Here is a 16,988-nt window from a genome sequence, read left to right on the forward strand (position 1 = left end):
GAGAGAGAGAGAGAGAGAGAGAGAGAGAGAGAGAGAGAGAGAGAACACGCTATCATGCCTTAGTGCCCACGAGGACCTCAAAGGAGAACTCGTGGGAGTCAGGTTTCTCTTTTCACCTTGTATGTTGCAAGAATTGAGCTTGTATCTTCAGGCTTGGCTTCATGCACTTCTACCCACCAAGTATCACACCAGCCAATCTGCAACATTATTCTTAAAGAATAATTTTATTTGTTCATTTCTGTGAAAAACAAATGTTAAACAGAAGGGATGTATGTAGGAAAGGCGCAATCTTTGCAAAAGTTTACCTATTGTAGAGCATCCGATCTATCTCCTTATCTGGTTCTCTTTATAGGGATGCAAAGTCACCATGAACTTGTAATCAACATAGGGCTCAAGAAACCATTGTAGTGGAATCTGTGCTTGTTTTATCATTTCGAGGACACAGATCTTTTGTGAAGATTACCCTGGTAGCATCAGGACAGACTGTACAGACACAACTCCATGGTTTTCTTAAGGAAACACTTATATTGTGAGTGAAAAATCCATAATTACTGATTTCTAAATGTTGACAATATCCAGGAAGCAGTATATTTACCATATAAACTACCTTTTGGCCATACCACAAAACTTCTTTCTTTCCCTTCCTCCATCATTCATTCCTCACCTCCCTCCTTCTTCATTCATTCCTTTCTGTCATTCTTTCTTCCTTCTTTCATTTCTTCCTTTCTGCTTCTGCTACTTCCTTCCATTTCTCCCATCCCCTGGCTCCCTTCCACACAGCTTCCGTCATCTTTGCTTTGCACCAGACAGCTCATCTAACATAGGACACTTTACGTTGTAATATTAGTCTCCACAAAAAAACTGGGAAGACTTGCTCAGTATTTTGGAGCACCCATAGAAGTGATGAGCTGTGGTTCCATCATCTGTGAGCATCCCTAGTGTGGTGAAATAAGAAGGGCTCTGGACAGTGACTGAGAAGCACCTGAGGTAATCCAGTCACCACACGTGGAAAGGATCCTCCACCCAAAGCTCCCTTTGGCTAGATCACAAAATATGTGTAACAGTGTTTTCTAGGACAGGCGAAGACATTTCCAGGGCTTCTCCCAGGGTCTCAGAAGTGGCTTCAACAATGGAGAAACACTGTTGTAAATGCTTCTGATACCTGGAGAAACAAAGAAAAGTTCTCCAGGGACATTGACTGTAGGATGGCAAAAGAAAAAACCCAACGTATTTGATAGAAGGTTAATATAGCAAAAGTTGTCCCACATGCCAGGAAACTGAAGAAATGAACACTCCCAAGAAAAGCAGTGTAGACACCCATAGAAAGCTGTGTTTAAAATTGCTATGTAATCGAGGGATGCCACTACTTGGTACATATGACATGTCATTGAAATTTTAGGCATGGAGAGACACATAGTCATATTAATATTGCTCATTAGAGTAGAAAAGATGAAACATCTAGTCAGCAGAGAGTTTGATAGGCATATTCAGTGGACTTTTACTTAGATTTCAAAAGAATAAATTTTTGCATGCATGTTAGAACATGGAAGACGTGGAAAGCATGCAAAAATAAACCTGATACAAAAGAGAAATATTAAATAGTTGTGCCTTTATGAAAAACAAGCAGTATTTAGTGAGAGAAGATACTATAGGCAGTGCTAGATGCTGGACAAAGGAGGAAGGTACAGCCATTGTTTAGTGGGTATCTAATTTCTGTTATGGATGATCCAAATATGATGATAGACTTGAGAAAACCTGAATCACAATGTTAGCTTGCTTAATGTCCTGAAATTGTATGCTTATATACAGCCAAAAACATGAATTTATGTTACCTTAATAATATATATGTATATACCTATTGATTTTACTTCAAAAGGCAAGTAATGGAATAGTTCCTTCAATGAGTTTAGTTTTAAGGATTAGCAACACTAATGGCTGCATAAATTTACACATTTGTATGACACATAGTCGAGAGCACAAGTTCAGAGAATGCACTCTATCTGGAGCAGAGAGAGAATTTTTCCTTAAGTAGAGGGCCATTGGAAGGGGCGATGATTGCATCTCTCTCATTGTGGGGTAAATACTGGATGGTAAATTGATATCAAGCTCTTGGATTGGTGCCTGGAACAAGTAAGTATGGATTTTGACTGTTAACATTTGACTTTATGCCACCATCAGTATCATTATAATCATTATCCTCATCATCAAAAACAACAAAAGAAACAACACCATCGGCATTATCATGTGGATTTTCTTGGAACTTTATCTCCAAACTCTGGATGCTTTCAAAAACCAGCCAACTCCCTCTTTCTTTATTCTTTCTCTTTCTTTCTTTCTTTCTTTCTTTCTTTCTTTCTTTCTTTCTTTCTTTCTTTCTTTCTTTCTTTCTTTGTTCCTTTCTTTCTCTCTTTCTCTTTCTTCCTATCTATCTGTCTGTCTGTCTGTCTATCTATCTATCTATCTATCTATCTATCTATCTATCTATCTATATTTGAGTGTGATTGCCTCTCTTGGCAAGTTTAAATCTGTACATATTTTCTTAATCTTCCTTTTTAAAAAAAAAAAAATCCAGGACACCCAAGCTCTACACACACCCAATTTCTCTTTCTTTCTTTCTTTCTTTCTTTCTTTCTTTTCTTTCTTTCTTTCTTTCTTTCTTTCTTTCTTTCTTTCTTTCTTTCATTCTAATGATTTTGACCTGTTGTAATTCCTCCATGGCTTTAGTTCCATCAGCTCATCAGGTTGAAGTTTTACTGGATTACTTCATTGTATACGTATTTTTAGTACCTTAAGGGAGCTCAAAGAAAAGAATGTAAGAACAGTTTGCTGAAGAGGGGCCAGAAAGATTGTAAGTTACCATTTAGAGGATCTAGGATTTTGCTGAAAAATCGTGTCTCCTAGTAACATCACTACACCCAAAATGTTTGCCAAAGTGAGTACCCAAACATTAGCAAAACGAGGATGATGCCCATCAACATATGCAAAAATGGACAGGGGAAGGACCATGAGGTGTCAACCCTACACAACTACAGGCAGTGAAAAATTAGCAATCTTAGAGGTGATCTTCTCCAGCTTATCAATTTACTGTCCAACACCAAATGAAATGGTCAGTGCTTAAACCACACACACACACACACACACACACACACACACACACACATATATATATATATATATATATATATATATATATATATACATACATACATATATACACGTATACATATATACATATACATATATGTACACATATATATGTGTGTGTGTAAATCCATATGAATTAAGTATTTTATATATATATATATATATATATACAATTAAAGTTTATAAATATGTATAATATGTATATATGTAACACTATATGGTCTAGTAATTTATAATCATATATATAATAAAATTATATAAATATATACAATGAAAGTATATGTATATGTATTTACTAACACTATGTGGACTAAGTAGTTTTTATTCATATATATATATATATATATATATATATATTACAAATGAAGGCATAAATTTGAAAAAAGTGTTTGGGCATATTAGGAGGAAGGGAAAAATATACTTATATTATAGGCTCAACAATAAATTTTAAAAATTCAAATGTGACATGTGAACAAGATGGGTGAAACAGTTAGGGACAGAAAGGGAATGGGGAATTAGGAGCTAGGGAAAACCAACAAGAAAGTGCAGTGGCCCAGTAGGAAAACTGCTCCTTGCTTTAAGGGGAAGGGGTAAGTTTAAAGCCAGAAGAAGGTCTGGTTGGGCAGAGGGGGTGGGGAGACTTCAGTCTCATGATGTGTAGTGACATTTGCTTACATCTTTACAAGTGAAGTTTGTTTCATCTGCTGAGCTGGAGAAGGGGAAGGAATGAGATCTGTGTGACGATCATAGCAAAATCACAGAGTTACTGTGTGTTCTAGGATCCAGGGACTGAGCTGGGCAGGGTAGTGGGCATAGGCTGTAATGAAGCATCCTAGATGAGGCTAGACCAAGGAGGCCTACCAGGAAAGGGAAATTAGACTGTGCTTTGAGTCAGCTGTTTTTCTACCAGCAATTACTAGGAGTGGTAAGAGGCATGATCCTCTCTGAATTTAAGAAAGAAATATGTTTGTAGTATAGAAAGTGATTTTGAGAAAATAGCAGCTGGAAGGAAGTCGGGTACTTTCACCAGGATATAAAAACACTCTAGTAAAAACATAATAAGGGCCTGCATTTTTAAGACACTCTCAAATGCTAACTGACTACCAGGTAATTGCCAGGTCCAGGGTGATTCTAACATATACACATCTCCATTGTAATCAAAAGAAAAGAGAATGTCTCAGAAAGCAAGGAAATTCATTTGAAATTTTAGCTAAAGGTGAAGAAGACTGAAGTGTGTTTTTTGTTTTTTGTTTCTTTGGGTTTTTTTTTTTGTCCAGTGTGTATAGCTAAAATGCCAGAAATATGACTCAGGAGAAATATTTTTCCATCTTCAAGAGGGTTAGTACATCTTCCAAAATGTGTCTGCTTTTAGATTTAAGCTGAATATCGGCAGAGTCAAGCAGGATAAAGCTTTCTCACAGAATGCAGCATCGAATCAGATAAATTGGATCAGCAGTTGAACCGAAAATGTTCTCACAAAATATCACCTGTCATATATTCACGGCTCCAGATTCCCCACTGCAGCTTTTGCACAGTATTTTCAAGGCATGCCTGGCTGAGATGCCATCATTTTAAAACAGACATGTGTGCACACAGTTGTACAATTGTGGCAACAAGGAAACACCAGAGACATGAGCTTTTGCAGTTTACACAAAGGTATATTGTAAGTTAATAGGTTAATAAAACTCTACAACTGAAGTCAAGGGGCACCTCACTGGAGTTATATCCAAAGTTACAGCACATTTCCTTAAAATTTAATGTGCTTTTCCTTCACAGGCAAAGAAATAAAAGAAAAGAATGTCGACATAATGTTTTTAAGCAAGTGAATTCAAGCCTTCTACCTGTAATATTCTATTGAAAGAATTTTAGCAAGGTGTAGGCGTTAGCTTACTGAGTGGAAAGGGCACTTTTTAATGCAGTCATTATAGCTAGTGAATCTGAACATCTAAAAGCATTTCTGCTTGTTTGTTTCAACAATCTATCCTCCAACTCATTATGTAGCAGTGGATGTCCATGAGATCTTGATCCCTTTGCCTCCACCTCATGAGTCACCATGACTGGTGTATGTAAGCTGGCAATAGAAACCACGCCTTTGTGCATGCTAAGTGTTCTTGTAGTATCTCTGGGGCTGTGATAAAAATGCCATGATGCAAAGCACCTTACCAGAAGAAGAGGTTTGCTCTGCTTACAATTCCAGGTTACAGTTCATCATAGCAGAGTACTCAGGCTGGCTGGAAGCAAGCAGTTACACTCGATCCACAGCCAAGAGCAGAGAGGAATAAATGCATACTGGTCCACGTTCTGTTCAGCTAGCTTCCTTTACTCCACACAGCTGAGAATCTCTGTCCGAAGATTGCTCCTGCACTCAGTAGGCTTGGCTTCCTATATCAATTAACTAAATTGTGGCACACTCCCACAGGATGTCCACAAGCCATTCCAAAGTAAACAGTCCTTCACTGAGACTCTGTCCTTGGGTGATTCTGTCCTGTCTCAGGTTGACCATTAAACTAATGATCACATTGGGCAGGTTCTCTGCCAGTGCAGCTGTTCTGTGGCATCTTGTTATTCCTACCTTCCCTTTTACCCTGAACTTTGGAGAGAATCTTTGTCATGTGACCTTTAAACATCTTGATTTTCTACCTCCTTCCCCAAGACAGATTTCTTCCCTTAAGTCACTCTTTCTATTTCCTCTTTGTCTTAACCTCATACTTCTTTGTTTGCCAAGGTCTCTTCTTTCCTTATGCATCACTATTTCTGTTTTTAACTCCAATACTATACCCCTGTTGCATCAGCTGAACATTCTCCAAGAGATGGATTTAGGCTTTATCTTGCTGTCAGTACTTCTATAAAACCAATGAACAAACAAACAAACCATCCCTTACCCTATTAATTGCTATCTATTTTTCACATTGTGTTCTTTTGAGATACCTTTCCCCATGCAACAGAAAATGCTTTCCATGCAGAGGCCCTTCCTGAATATGTCCTTCATTATCCCTCTTATCATCAGGTTCTGGTAGTGAGCCTTATTTTTAAGTGTTGTATGCCATAGTTCCATCCTATCATTTTTTTTCTAGCACTACAGGGAGCTTCAGAAAGGTTCTTGCTATAACAAATTTCAAGAGTGACCATCAGAATTGGAGAGTGAGAAGCCTAATGTCGCCTCCTCCCGACTCTCTCATGAGCAACGTTGGTATGGTCTCAAGTAGCATTGGAGCAGTTAAATGTATACAGCTGTGATGCAGGCTTTTGTTGAATTTTAAAGACCAAATGGTCGAAATAATACTCGATAGCAGCACAATTTTAGGTAGTGAAAGGATATGATCCTTTCCCTGAGGTGAAATTCAAAATATAGTTTGTACTTGTCAAGTTGCTTTTCGATAACAAGAAACAGGATGGGAAATGACATGAAGGAGTTTGAATGACATGTTGTCAGGAAGGACAACTAGCTCTGTCATGGCAGATGCTGAGTTTACATCCTGAGTACCATTTCTTAGCTAAATAGCTGGTATGAAACCTTTCTTTCCCTCGGTCTCCCTACCTGTGAAGTGATGTGACTAAGGATCCAGCGTTGTAGCTGTAAAGGCATCTAAATAGTGTCTAATAGTGAGAATTGGCTGGCTCTTGTTTCCATGTATTTTAAAAGAATCAGGGGGCAGGGAGGGGAATCATGATGATGACTGCTCAAAATTTGGATGTATGAGAATGACAAAAAAAAAAAAAGTGTCATTGTGCTCTGTAGTCCTGAAGTCTGAGTTTCCTGGAAGCAGGGAGGGAGATTCTCAAATTGCTGCTGATGAGAAAGGCACAGGTAATTCTAATTCCTCATTGCCTTAACACCGAGATACTTGAGGCCAGAGGAAAATCCTATTTTGTGAACCCAGGACTAATCAGCATCATGGTCAACCCAACCGAGAATTGCTTGGATATGCAAGTTTTGAAGCCTCACCCACCACAAATCAACTGAACGGGAAACTAGAGGAGGGTGGCTTAGGAATCTGTGGTTCTGATGCAGGCTGAAGTCAGGGCATTGTCCGTCTGGTTGTGTTTGCCAAGATTCAAGCCTATTTCCTGTGAGATTATGGATGTGTTAGAAGGAAATCGGGATGGTACCTGTGATTCAGGTACGGAATCTGATTGATTGTGGCTATGCAACCACAATTTGCTTCAGTATATGAACAAGTTAAGAGAAAAATAACTCTTAGAAGAATCCACAGTGTGTTTGTTTTTCTATGGGGAGAGAATGGCTTGAATGCCAACTCTGTAATAAGAGAGTCAGTGGCTAAATCTGTTCAACTCTGACCTTCAAAACCCTGGCTGCTGTTTAGCATCTGATAATGTCCCCAATCAAGATCTTATTGCCAGTCTTCATAATTCTCATGGAAAAAACTATATTCATCATCTTTCTTTCAAGGATGACTTCATTTATTTTGACAGCACAGCTGACATTTATTCACCACAGAAACTCTGGAACTTTTACTAACATATAGAAGCAAAAGAAAAACAGAACAAAACACCTCGCCTTCTATCACACAGAAATGACCACAATTTTGTTGGATATAATCACTGAACTTATTTCTAGTATGTTCCCATGACATCTCATGAAATGTCTTTCTTTATGATATCTTATCTATCTTATATGTGGATTTGTTTTGATGCTGTCATATACTGTTTTCAATGGGCTTACTAATGACTGCCTAGTGTTTCTGAGAGGAATCTTTGACCTACCCTTAACTTTCTTTAATTAGTTGAATGTCCTAGGAAACCCTTTTTGTTGCCTGCACCACTGTAGCTCATGCTTTTTCTTACTCCTACAACCTGCTAAGTGTGTTGTGTTCATTACTTGTCTATAGCATAGTGCTGAACAGATTGCTCACACACTGGCATGCCTTTTTGATGCATTCCAAGCAGGCATAGTCCTGTAGTACAAGCCAGAAATACCTGCCCCACCCTTCACATACTCAGGCTTTGAGTAAAATGGCTTTACTGTACTCAAAGAATTTTCATTTATCTTTGAAAACATCTTCCTTGTTTTTAATATCACCACTACTGTTGGTGTTATTTAAATAAATATCTACTTCAATACAAAGCTGTCGAATTTTAACACACCATCCATTTACCAACCACCATACTGTTTGACCTTATTTTTTCCTTAGTTTTCATAAATGTCTCACAGACCTTCTATTTTACTGATCTCACCTTTCAATTGTCTGCCTACATTGGGTGGAATATTACCTCCAATGAAGTTGTAGCATTTGTTTATATTGTCTTCTATGTCATATTCTAAAACCTATGGTAGTACTTGACTTGTAAAGATTTTTATTTGAGATAGGTAATGATTGGATATGTAAATGAATGTGCACATTGAAGTATTTACTCTCAAGTAACTCTTATTTTAATGATTTTTACAAGCAGAGGCTAGTTATCCTGTGTGAATCCAAGTTCCCAATTAAAAATGTCATCCCAGGGTGCTAGAGAGTGCAAGGTGGTTAAGAAGTTCACTTACAACAGCCTGTTTCTCCAGTTCCAGGATACCATTTATCCTCTCTAGTCTTTATAGGTACCAGCACACACAGAGGCATGCACACACATAGACAAAATTAAGAATAAATCTTAAATAAGTGTCATACTTCCCAAAGATTTTTCTTAGCACTTATATTGAACATAATCTCTCTATTTTGTAAGCACCCTCCCTTCTGCATTTTTTACTGATAGCATTCAACTTTAAATCACATAGTATTATATGTGATCCTTCACATTGAGCAATATCCAAGATCCTTGAATTCTGACACCCATTATATTTTTATATCCTGCAACCCACTGACATTGTCATGCAGTAGATGGTTTTAAAAACACTTAAATTATTAATAAGTCTTAATAAAATTGATATTGCATAAAACAAAAGCAAAGAAGAAAATGCATATAGTGATATATTCCATTTAACTGGTTGCTAGGATATTCAAATTTAATCATAAAGAGAGAGGAAGAAAAAGAGTACCTGCTGTCTGCACATTGGCTTTTGTTTTCAATGGAAGTAACTATATACGTACCATCTATATCTTTTCAGATCATAAATGCTGCACTTGCTTTGGCATCAAGACCCAAGAGTCAAGTGGTCAAAAACACCATGGAAATGTACAAGCGCACATGGGAACACTACATCCATGTCCTCACTGAAGCTGTAGATGACATCACCAGCATTGACGACTTCCTGGCTGTATCTGGTAATGCTTTTGTTTTTCCATATGTACACATTCTTTTGTCAGTGTTCCTCTCATAATTACCTGCATGAATATTCTAGTGTACCTGCACATGCTACGGTACATATGTAGAAGATGACTTTCCTTCACCTTCTTGTACCATACAAGTTCTGATTATCTAACTTAAAACTTCAGGCTTGGTGGAAGGTGCTTTCGTGTACTGTGCCATCTCATCAGCTACTTTAGGAAGTAGGTTAAGGGTTACTATAATTGATTTGTACAATATAAAGGGTTCTTTATATTTGAGTGTCTGGAGGTGGAGTGTGGAAATGCATTACTGACGTGAATGCCATTGGTGGTCCATCTGGTATGATGAGTCTTACTCCTGGAAGGATTTTTCAGATATCAATTGTCTTTGTGTCTTTAGAAGATATTGCTATGCATTATAAAAGCATATGGGAAGAAAGATCTGGAAGGATTAGGCTTTTTCTGCCTTTAATAAATCCACATGTCTCAATATGTTTAATATTCTTGATTTTCTTAAACTTGCTTTTCAACAAATTTTATCTTCACTTGGGAAAATACACATACACACAAATAAATAAATATAGATAGATAGATAGATAGATAGATAGATAGATAGATAGATGTAATATGGCATTTCAGCTCCCAATATGGTTATTTGATATTTCTAATCTAAAGAATCTAATAAACAGTCTAAATATTTAGCTATGTCAGCAGGAGATGGGTTTCAGACTCTATGTGAATCCCAGAGAATTATCTTATGCAGGATAAATGGAATCCCAACAGAATGGATAGAGGCTCACGAAACCTGTCCTTGGAAACATTACTTGGATTTTGATTATCTTATTATCAAAGAAAATAGCTACAACATTTTCTTCACTTTTCTTACTTTAACCAAGTAACAAACTATGTAAAATAAATGATATGTTTTCTTATTTCATTTTCATGAAAGGACAGTTTTAGAATGTGGTGCTGTGCCTTCATAATAAAACATGCTTTTTCATGAATAGCTACTTAAAGTTTATTATGGTTTTCTGATGGAATGTAGCCTACTCAAATTAATTTGTAACATTCAGATGCACATGTGCATACTGAGTCATACTAAGCAATTATGCCAGAAATACAATGTATTTTAAAGTTTGACTAATGATAAGAGTGTTCAAATTAACTTGATTTTTATTTAATTAAAAACTTGTCAATAAAAAAAGATATTTGAAAAAAGATTAATAGCCCCTGATCTGGTTCATGCAACTAACCCCTTCATAGATCTTGTTTTTTCAATACTTTTGTTATCATAATTTTTTAAATCTATCTATCTATCTATCTATCTATCTATCTATCTATCTATCTATCTATCTATCAATCAGATATGTATGTATATATGTATGTATGTATGTATGCATGTATGTATGTATCTCTCTGTCTGTCTATCATTTATCATTCTCTTTACAGAACAGAACTTGTTTATTCCCTTGCACATTTCTAAACCAATCAACAGAAAAGGAATTAAATTATTCTGGTTAGTTTTGAATGGTGGCATAACTAATATGTGACTTAGAACTAGAACATGATGATAATATTTGTTGATTTTTGTAGCTGAAATGCTTTCACATTAATAGGTTTTAAGCCATTAATGTGCTACTATGGAGCTGAGTTGATTAAAAAAATGTATAGAAATTCTAATCAGTAGCCATATACAGGGTCTACCAAGTCCCTGGGCTTAGTCTTCATCATAATTCGACCAATATAGCTAGTCACTTATCATACAAAGAAAATGAGAATTTTATTAGTAAAGAAGACAAAGAAAAAAGAGGAAAGAACATGGCTAACAGATAATCAAGGTTTCCTCAAAACACTGTGGAGTTTCTACAGATGTGTCATGCCGTGGTCTTCATAAGTTTGTGGGCATTGATTTCACCTTGACTCCAATGGTTCTTGTAGCATCAACTTTCTCAATGTATTTTGCCATAGATGATAGAGCCTTCTCTTTTGATATCTCAGGTTGAATTGTTGAAAAAGAACCTAGCTGGTTGAATGCAGCATTCTAGCACCAAGCTAGAAGTCAGAGTCAGAAGATCTCAGGCTAAGTGATCGATGGCTCTATGCTGTCAGCTGATCAGGTTGATTCACAAAGCTTAAATGCCTGCAGTCACTCCCAGTCAGGGTCTGTTCAGGACAGAATTGTTTGGATTTGTTGATATGTTCAACAGTAAAAGAACTTCCCTAATGCGTTTTAAAGATATGTGTTGGGCTAGGCATTGGTGGCTCATACATTTAATCCCAGCCCATGGGAGGCAGAGACAGGCAGATCTCCTAGTTTGTGGTCAGTCTGTTTTACAGACTTACTTCCAGGACAGCCAAATAGGGATACACAGAGAAAACTGACTAAAAATAAAAAGATGTATGTTTGTATTCAGACTCGATGTATCAAATAGACTAAATAACAAATAGCCTCTAGAGACCTGTACAAACCAGGCTTCTCAATTTTAAGAGAAATTTCCTAAAGTCCTCCAGTAATCAGGGTCTGTGCTCTTTACACCTAAAGGATGAGAGGAGATACATTTGAGAACCTTTTTGTTACAAGACTGTCCTGGCATCTAAAATTTCTTTCTTTTTTTTTTTTTTTTTTTTTTTTTTTTTGGTTTTTCGAGACAGGGTTTCTCTGTATAGCTCTGGCTGTCCTGGAACTCACTTGGTAGACCAGGCTGGCCTCAAACTCAGAAATCTGCCTGCCTCTGCCTCCCAAGTGCTGGGATTAAAGGTGTGTGCCACCATGCCTGGCTGGCTTGTATGTCTGAACGGTTGGTTCCCAGTGGAACTGTCTGGGAAGGATTAGGAGGTGTCACTGGAGGTGGGCTTTGAGGTTTCAAAACCCCATGCCAGACCCAGTCTCCCTCTCCACTTGTAGATTAGATATGAATTCTTTTTTTTTTTTTTTTTGGTTTTTCGAGACAGGGTTTCTCTGTATAGCTCTGGCTATCCTGGAACTCACTTGGTAGACCAGGCTGGCCTCGAACTCAGAAATCCGCCTGCCTCTGCCTCCTGAGTGCTGGGATTAAAGGCCTGCGCCACCAGGCCCGGCTCAAGCATCTAAAATTTCTAACACGAGCTACCCACATAGGGGAAACAACTTGAAATGTAAAAGTTGCAGAAGGTTGGTGTGGAGGGAAGCTGGGGCGTTGTGGCTGTTTGGAAGAGGATTCACAAGGTGGATTGGGAAGCCAGCTGAGAGGAGTTTGCAGGCTTCTGAAGCATACCCTACTTATGGCTTAAACATGGCCGTTCCAAAATGCAAAATGCATTCTGACAACTGACATCATATTGGCTTAGGAATATGAAGATCTCCTGAACCACATAGTCTTTAAAAGGTGCATTTTTTTCCTCATACTTAGTACTAAAACTTCAATTCAACTCCCCATCCCTTACATGACCTTGAAGGCTCTAACTAGGTATTTACTAAGTAAATAGTAGGATTTATTTCCTTTTAAAAATCCTGTGTCAACATTAGTTATTCAGTGTCTATATCTTGTCCTTTTGTTAAATGTGTTAAGTTCTGGAATTAATGGTTTGAAAAATCTTCATACTGTGAAAAGTAACATTTCTCATTAATCATCAGGAGACCCTGTGACCCTGACACAGCAACTCAAAGATAACTTGATACTGTTGTCAAAAATGCTCTAAAACTGGCCTTTTTGTTTCTGGTATCATTATCATCATGAACTTTGGCTTCTACAAAGTTGTAATCTAAATCATCTGACAAAAGAAAATAAAAATAAATAGATTTCCAATGTCTTTTTATAAATTAATGCCAAATAATCAGCTTATGTATCTAAATCAAACTGTTGAATTGGTTGCATATCAAACACTACTAAATATGAATGTGATATTTGTGAGGTAGGTGTCAGGGTATCGGATTTGTGCAGGGGTAACCAGAAAGTAGGATATCATTTGAGATGTAAATGAATAGAATGATTAATATAAAAGTAAAATTTAAAGAAGATAGTATGCATTTATGTTTATATTGTTGTAAAGAAGCACTATGGCCATGACAACTCTTATAGAGGAAAGCATTTAATTGGGGCTGGCTTATAGTTCAGAGACTATATTCATATGAAGCATGGCAGGATGCATGCAGAAATGGTGTTGGAGAGGTCGCTGAAAGGTCTAAATTCAGATTGGCAGATCAAGAGAAGAGAATGCCACACTGAGTCTGACTTGAGCATCTGAGACTTCAACTCCACTCTCAGTATGTCAGTCCCTATGAGCCTTTGGGAGGCATTTTCTTTCAAACCATATGGGTTTGTTTTTTATTTGTGTGTGTGTGTGTGTGTGTGTGTGTGTGTGTGTGTCTTTCTGTGTGTCTGTGTTCTTAATCTACAAAGACTTAAATGGGACATCTGTATCCCATTCCTCCCCATCCAAGACTTAGAAAACATTGCCAAAAACTGGGCAGAAAGACTGTAAAAGCATATGTTAACTTTCAGAGAGTTTGACAGCATCCATTAAACAGACAAAAGTCCCAGTATTTGTGTGAGGGCCATGGATTTCTAACTCTATCTAAGGGCCATTGGCAATTGATAGCAAGCGAGCAAGTGTGTGTGTGTGTGTGTGTGTGTGTGTGTGTGTGTGTGTGAGAGAGAGAGAGAGAGAGAGAGAGAGAGAGAGAGAGAGAGAGATCATTAAGATGTATTAAGATGTGTCCCTCCAGTAGGAAAATTACACTTTAGTTGATGACCACACATCCAAGACCATTTGGGTCATGTGAATTAAACCTGATGGGTTTTTAAAAATTGAGGACATGAAGTTGCATGGGTAATGAAGGAACTGTGATAAAGAGGAGCTGGGAGTGGAAAGTGAATATAATCTAATATGTTATATATAGCTCTAATCTTTCATAAAAGGACCTATTTGGATTGAGGGACATGAGTCAGATGATTTAAGAGATGTATAGGATATCTGTATATTCAGAGCCTTGAGCTTTTTAAAAATTTTCCCCCATAGATAAATCATTTATTTATTTATTTATTTATTTATTTATTTATTTATTTATTTATATTGTACACTCCAGATTTTATTCCCCCCATCCACCCTCCAACTGTTACACATCCCATACCTACCCCCTGCTCCCTGTCTCCATGAGGATATCACCATGCCACCCCCTACCCCACCAAACCTCTAAACTCCCTGGGGCCTCCAGTCTCTTGAGGGTTAGATGCATCATCTCTGACTGAACCCAGACCTGGCAGTCCTCTGCTGTATGTGTTAGGGGCCTCATATCAGCTGGTGTATGCTGCCTGGTTGTTGACCCAGTGTCTGAGGGATTTTGGGGATCCAGATTAATTGAGACTGGTCTACCTACAGGGTCACCCTCACTTTATAATTTTTCCTTTCATTTATTCCTTCTAAATCCTTCCATATACCATTCCTTGCTTTCTTTCAAATCCATGCCTTCTTTTTTATTAGTGGTTATTATATAGAAAGATGTATATTCTTAACTATGTAAGTACAACCTGCCCATTCTGTATAATGTTACTTGTATACATGTTTTCAGGGTTGACCATTTGGTATTGAATAATCAATTTGTATACTCTTCTCTGGGGAAGAGTTTTTTTTTTTTCAATGGATTCCCACCCATAGTTCTTTGTGTAGGATTGAGGCCTCATGGGCCTCCCTTGCCATGTTTATTTTTCCTATCTGTGTTCAGCTCATATTTTAGGCTTAGGCAGTCATATTCTTGAGAATTTATGGGTATATACTTGATTTGACTTAGTGGTGCAATCTCACAGAAAGTTCTCTGATTTTCTGTATGTGGGAATCTTTCTTCCCAATCTTTTTAAAATTTCCCTGAGCTTTTTGGCTCCATAATTCTGCATTTTGTTAGGTTGTGGTTTCTATCTGTTTCCTTGGTGAGGTGTGAAGACTCATATACCTGTGGATTTGAGGACACATATTTAGAGTTTATTTTAGGGGTTTTGCTGGTTTGGTAAACAGTTGATTATAGGAGGGACTCCTCTAAGATCCATGACTTGATTAGTTGGTGTAGTTGGCTAGTGAGAGGAAGATTTTCCCTCTTGTTTAATGGATTTCAGATCAACTAGAGAGGGGTTGGTTATAGCTAAGGTATTCGTACCATGACTTCATCCTTAGGGTTGCAATTTCATGTTGTTCCTGTTAGATTTCATAGGCATCATAACTAAGTGGGACTGTTGGTTGTTTCCCTCCTCTGACCTCTAATGCAAAATTTAAAGTCAGAAGAGCCTGGAACAATGCATTCAACATCCTAAAAGACCAGGATGTCTAGTGTAGAATAATATACCCAAGAAAACTATCCACTATAGTGGAATTACAAAGAAAAACTTTCCTTAATGAAAACAGCTTAAATATCTTATCCAATTAACCAAGCCTGAAGAAAATACAGGATTGAATATATTGGGCTGAAAAGAATAATGAGTATAGCCCCAAGAGTCTTGAGTTTTTGAAAGAAAAAAACTGCTACAAAAAATTTTAAAATAATAGCATTGTATATTATATCAATTTTAGAGTACCAAGTCTAGAAGCCAAAGCAATGTGCTGTCTTGCTAAATAGGGTTTTTAGAAATGAAAGAGAAACACACAATATAGCATATAATATCAAACATCTTATATAATATAATGTAATGGTTGTTCCCTGCTTTTTTTTCTTCTAATATGTCCAAAAAACTAAAGAACATGACTGACACTTATATTAGTAATCAGAAGGTGAAAGCCATCTTGCTGAAGGAACCCTGGCTCAGGTTCAATAAACAAAATGTCTTAGGTTTGTTTGGTGTTTTACGGTTTTGTTTTGTTTTGGTTTGGTTTTTTTGCTGAGAAGAGACAACATAACCATGGCAACTCTTAGTATGAAACACATTTAATTGGAGTGGGTTTATAGTTTCAATGGTTTAGACTCTTATCATTATCTTCATGGCATGAAGCACCGCAACATACAGGCAGACTTAGTACTAGGAAAGGATGAGAGTTCCATATCCTGATCTATAGGCAGCAGAAGGAGACTGCCACAGTAGGTCTAGCCTGGGTATATGAGACCACAGAGTTGCCTCTACAATGACACAATTCTTCCAAAAAAGCTACACCTCCCAATAATGCCACTCTCTATGGAACATGCATTAAAACACATGAATCTGTGTGTGTAGGGGGGGGGGATCATCCTTATCCAAACCACCATACCAGGTTTCTTATACCAAGAGTAGAAATTTTCCTTTATCAGAGTCCAGAGATAATGTAAAGCAACAATCTTCTATGCCAGTCACTAAAATCTAGGAATAGTGTTGTCATGTTTAGTTTTGCCCTTCCTAATTTCTGAGCTAATATTTTCATGTGGTCATATATCCCTCTTCAAGCTTTATGCTCTCTCCAGAAACTTTTTGCACAGATTTATATAAGGCATTGTATAAGGAAGGGAAGAAAGCATGTATTTAAAAATGATGGACTAGGGCTCTCCAAATGTCACCTATTATTCCTTTATTGGTAATTATGTTTTGAATTACTGCCTGTAGTTACATTACAGAAATGTTCCTCAGCATGTGAACTAGAGTTTCTCACACAATTCCATGCACTAAGAGTCAAGTTCCCTCAAGATAC

The 16,988-nt window shown here is 37.3% G+C and overlaps 1 protein-coding gene across 2 annotated transcripts in view; it reads left to right on the forward strand.

Annotated features, from left to right (window-relative positions):
* The window catches only part of Ctnna3 (catenin alpha 3), a 1,475,129-nt gene that overhangs the window by 989,861 nt on the left and 468,280 nt on the right, over positions 1 to 16,988 (forward strand). For both annotated transcript variants that reach the window (XM_021205680.2, XM_029542317.1), the window contains exon 11: positions 9,209 to 9,365. In XM_021205680.2, coding sequence (XP_021061339.1) covers positions 9,209 to 9,365 — 157 coding nt within the window. The remainder of the gene's footprint in view (positions 1 to 9,208; positions 9,366 to 16,988) is intronic.

This window comes from Mus pahari, chromosome 9, assembly GCF_900095145.1.
Source record: "Mus pahari chromosome 9, PAHARI_EIJ_v1.1, whole genome shotgun sequence".
NCBI lineage: Eukaryota > Metazoa > Chordata > Mammalia > Rodentia > Muridae > Mus > Mus pahari.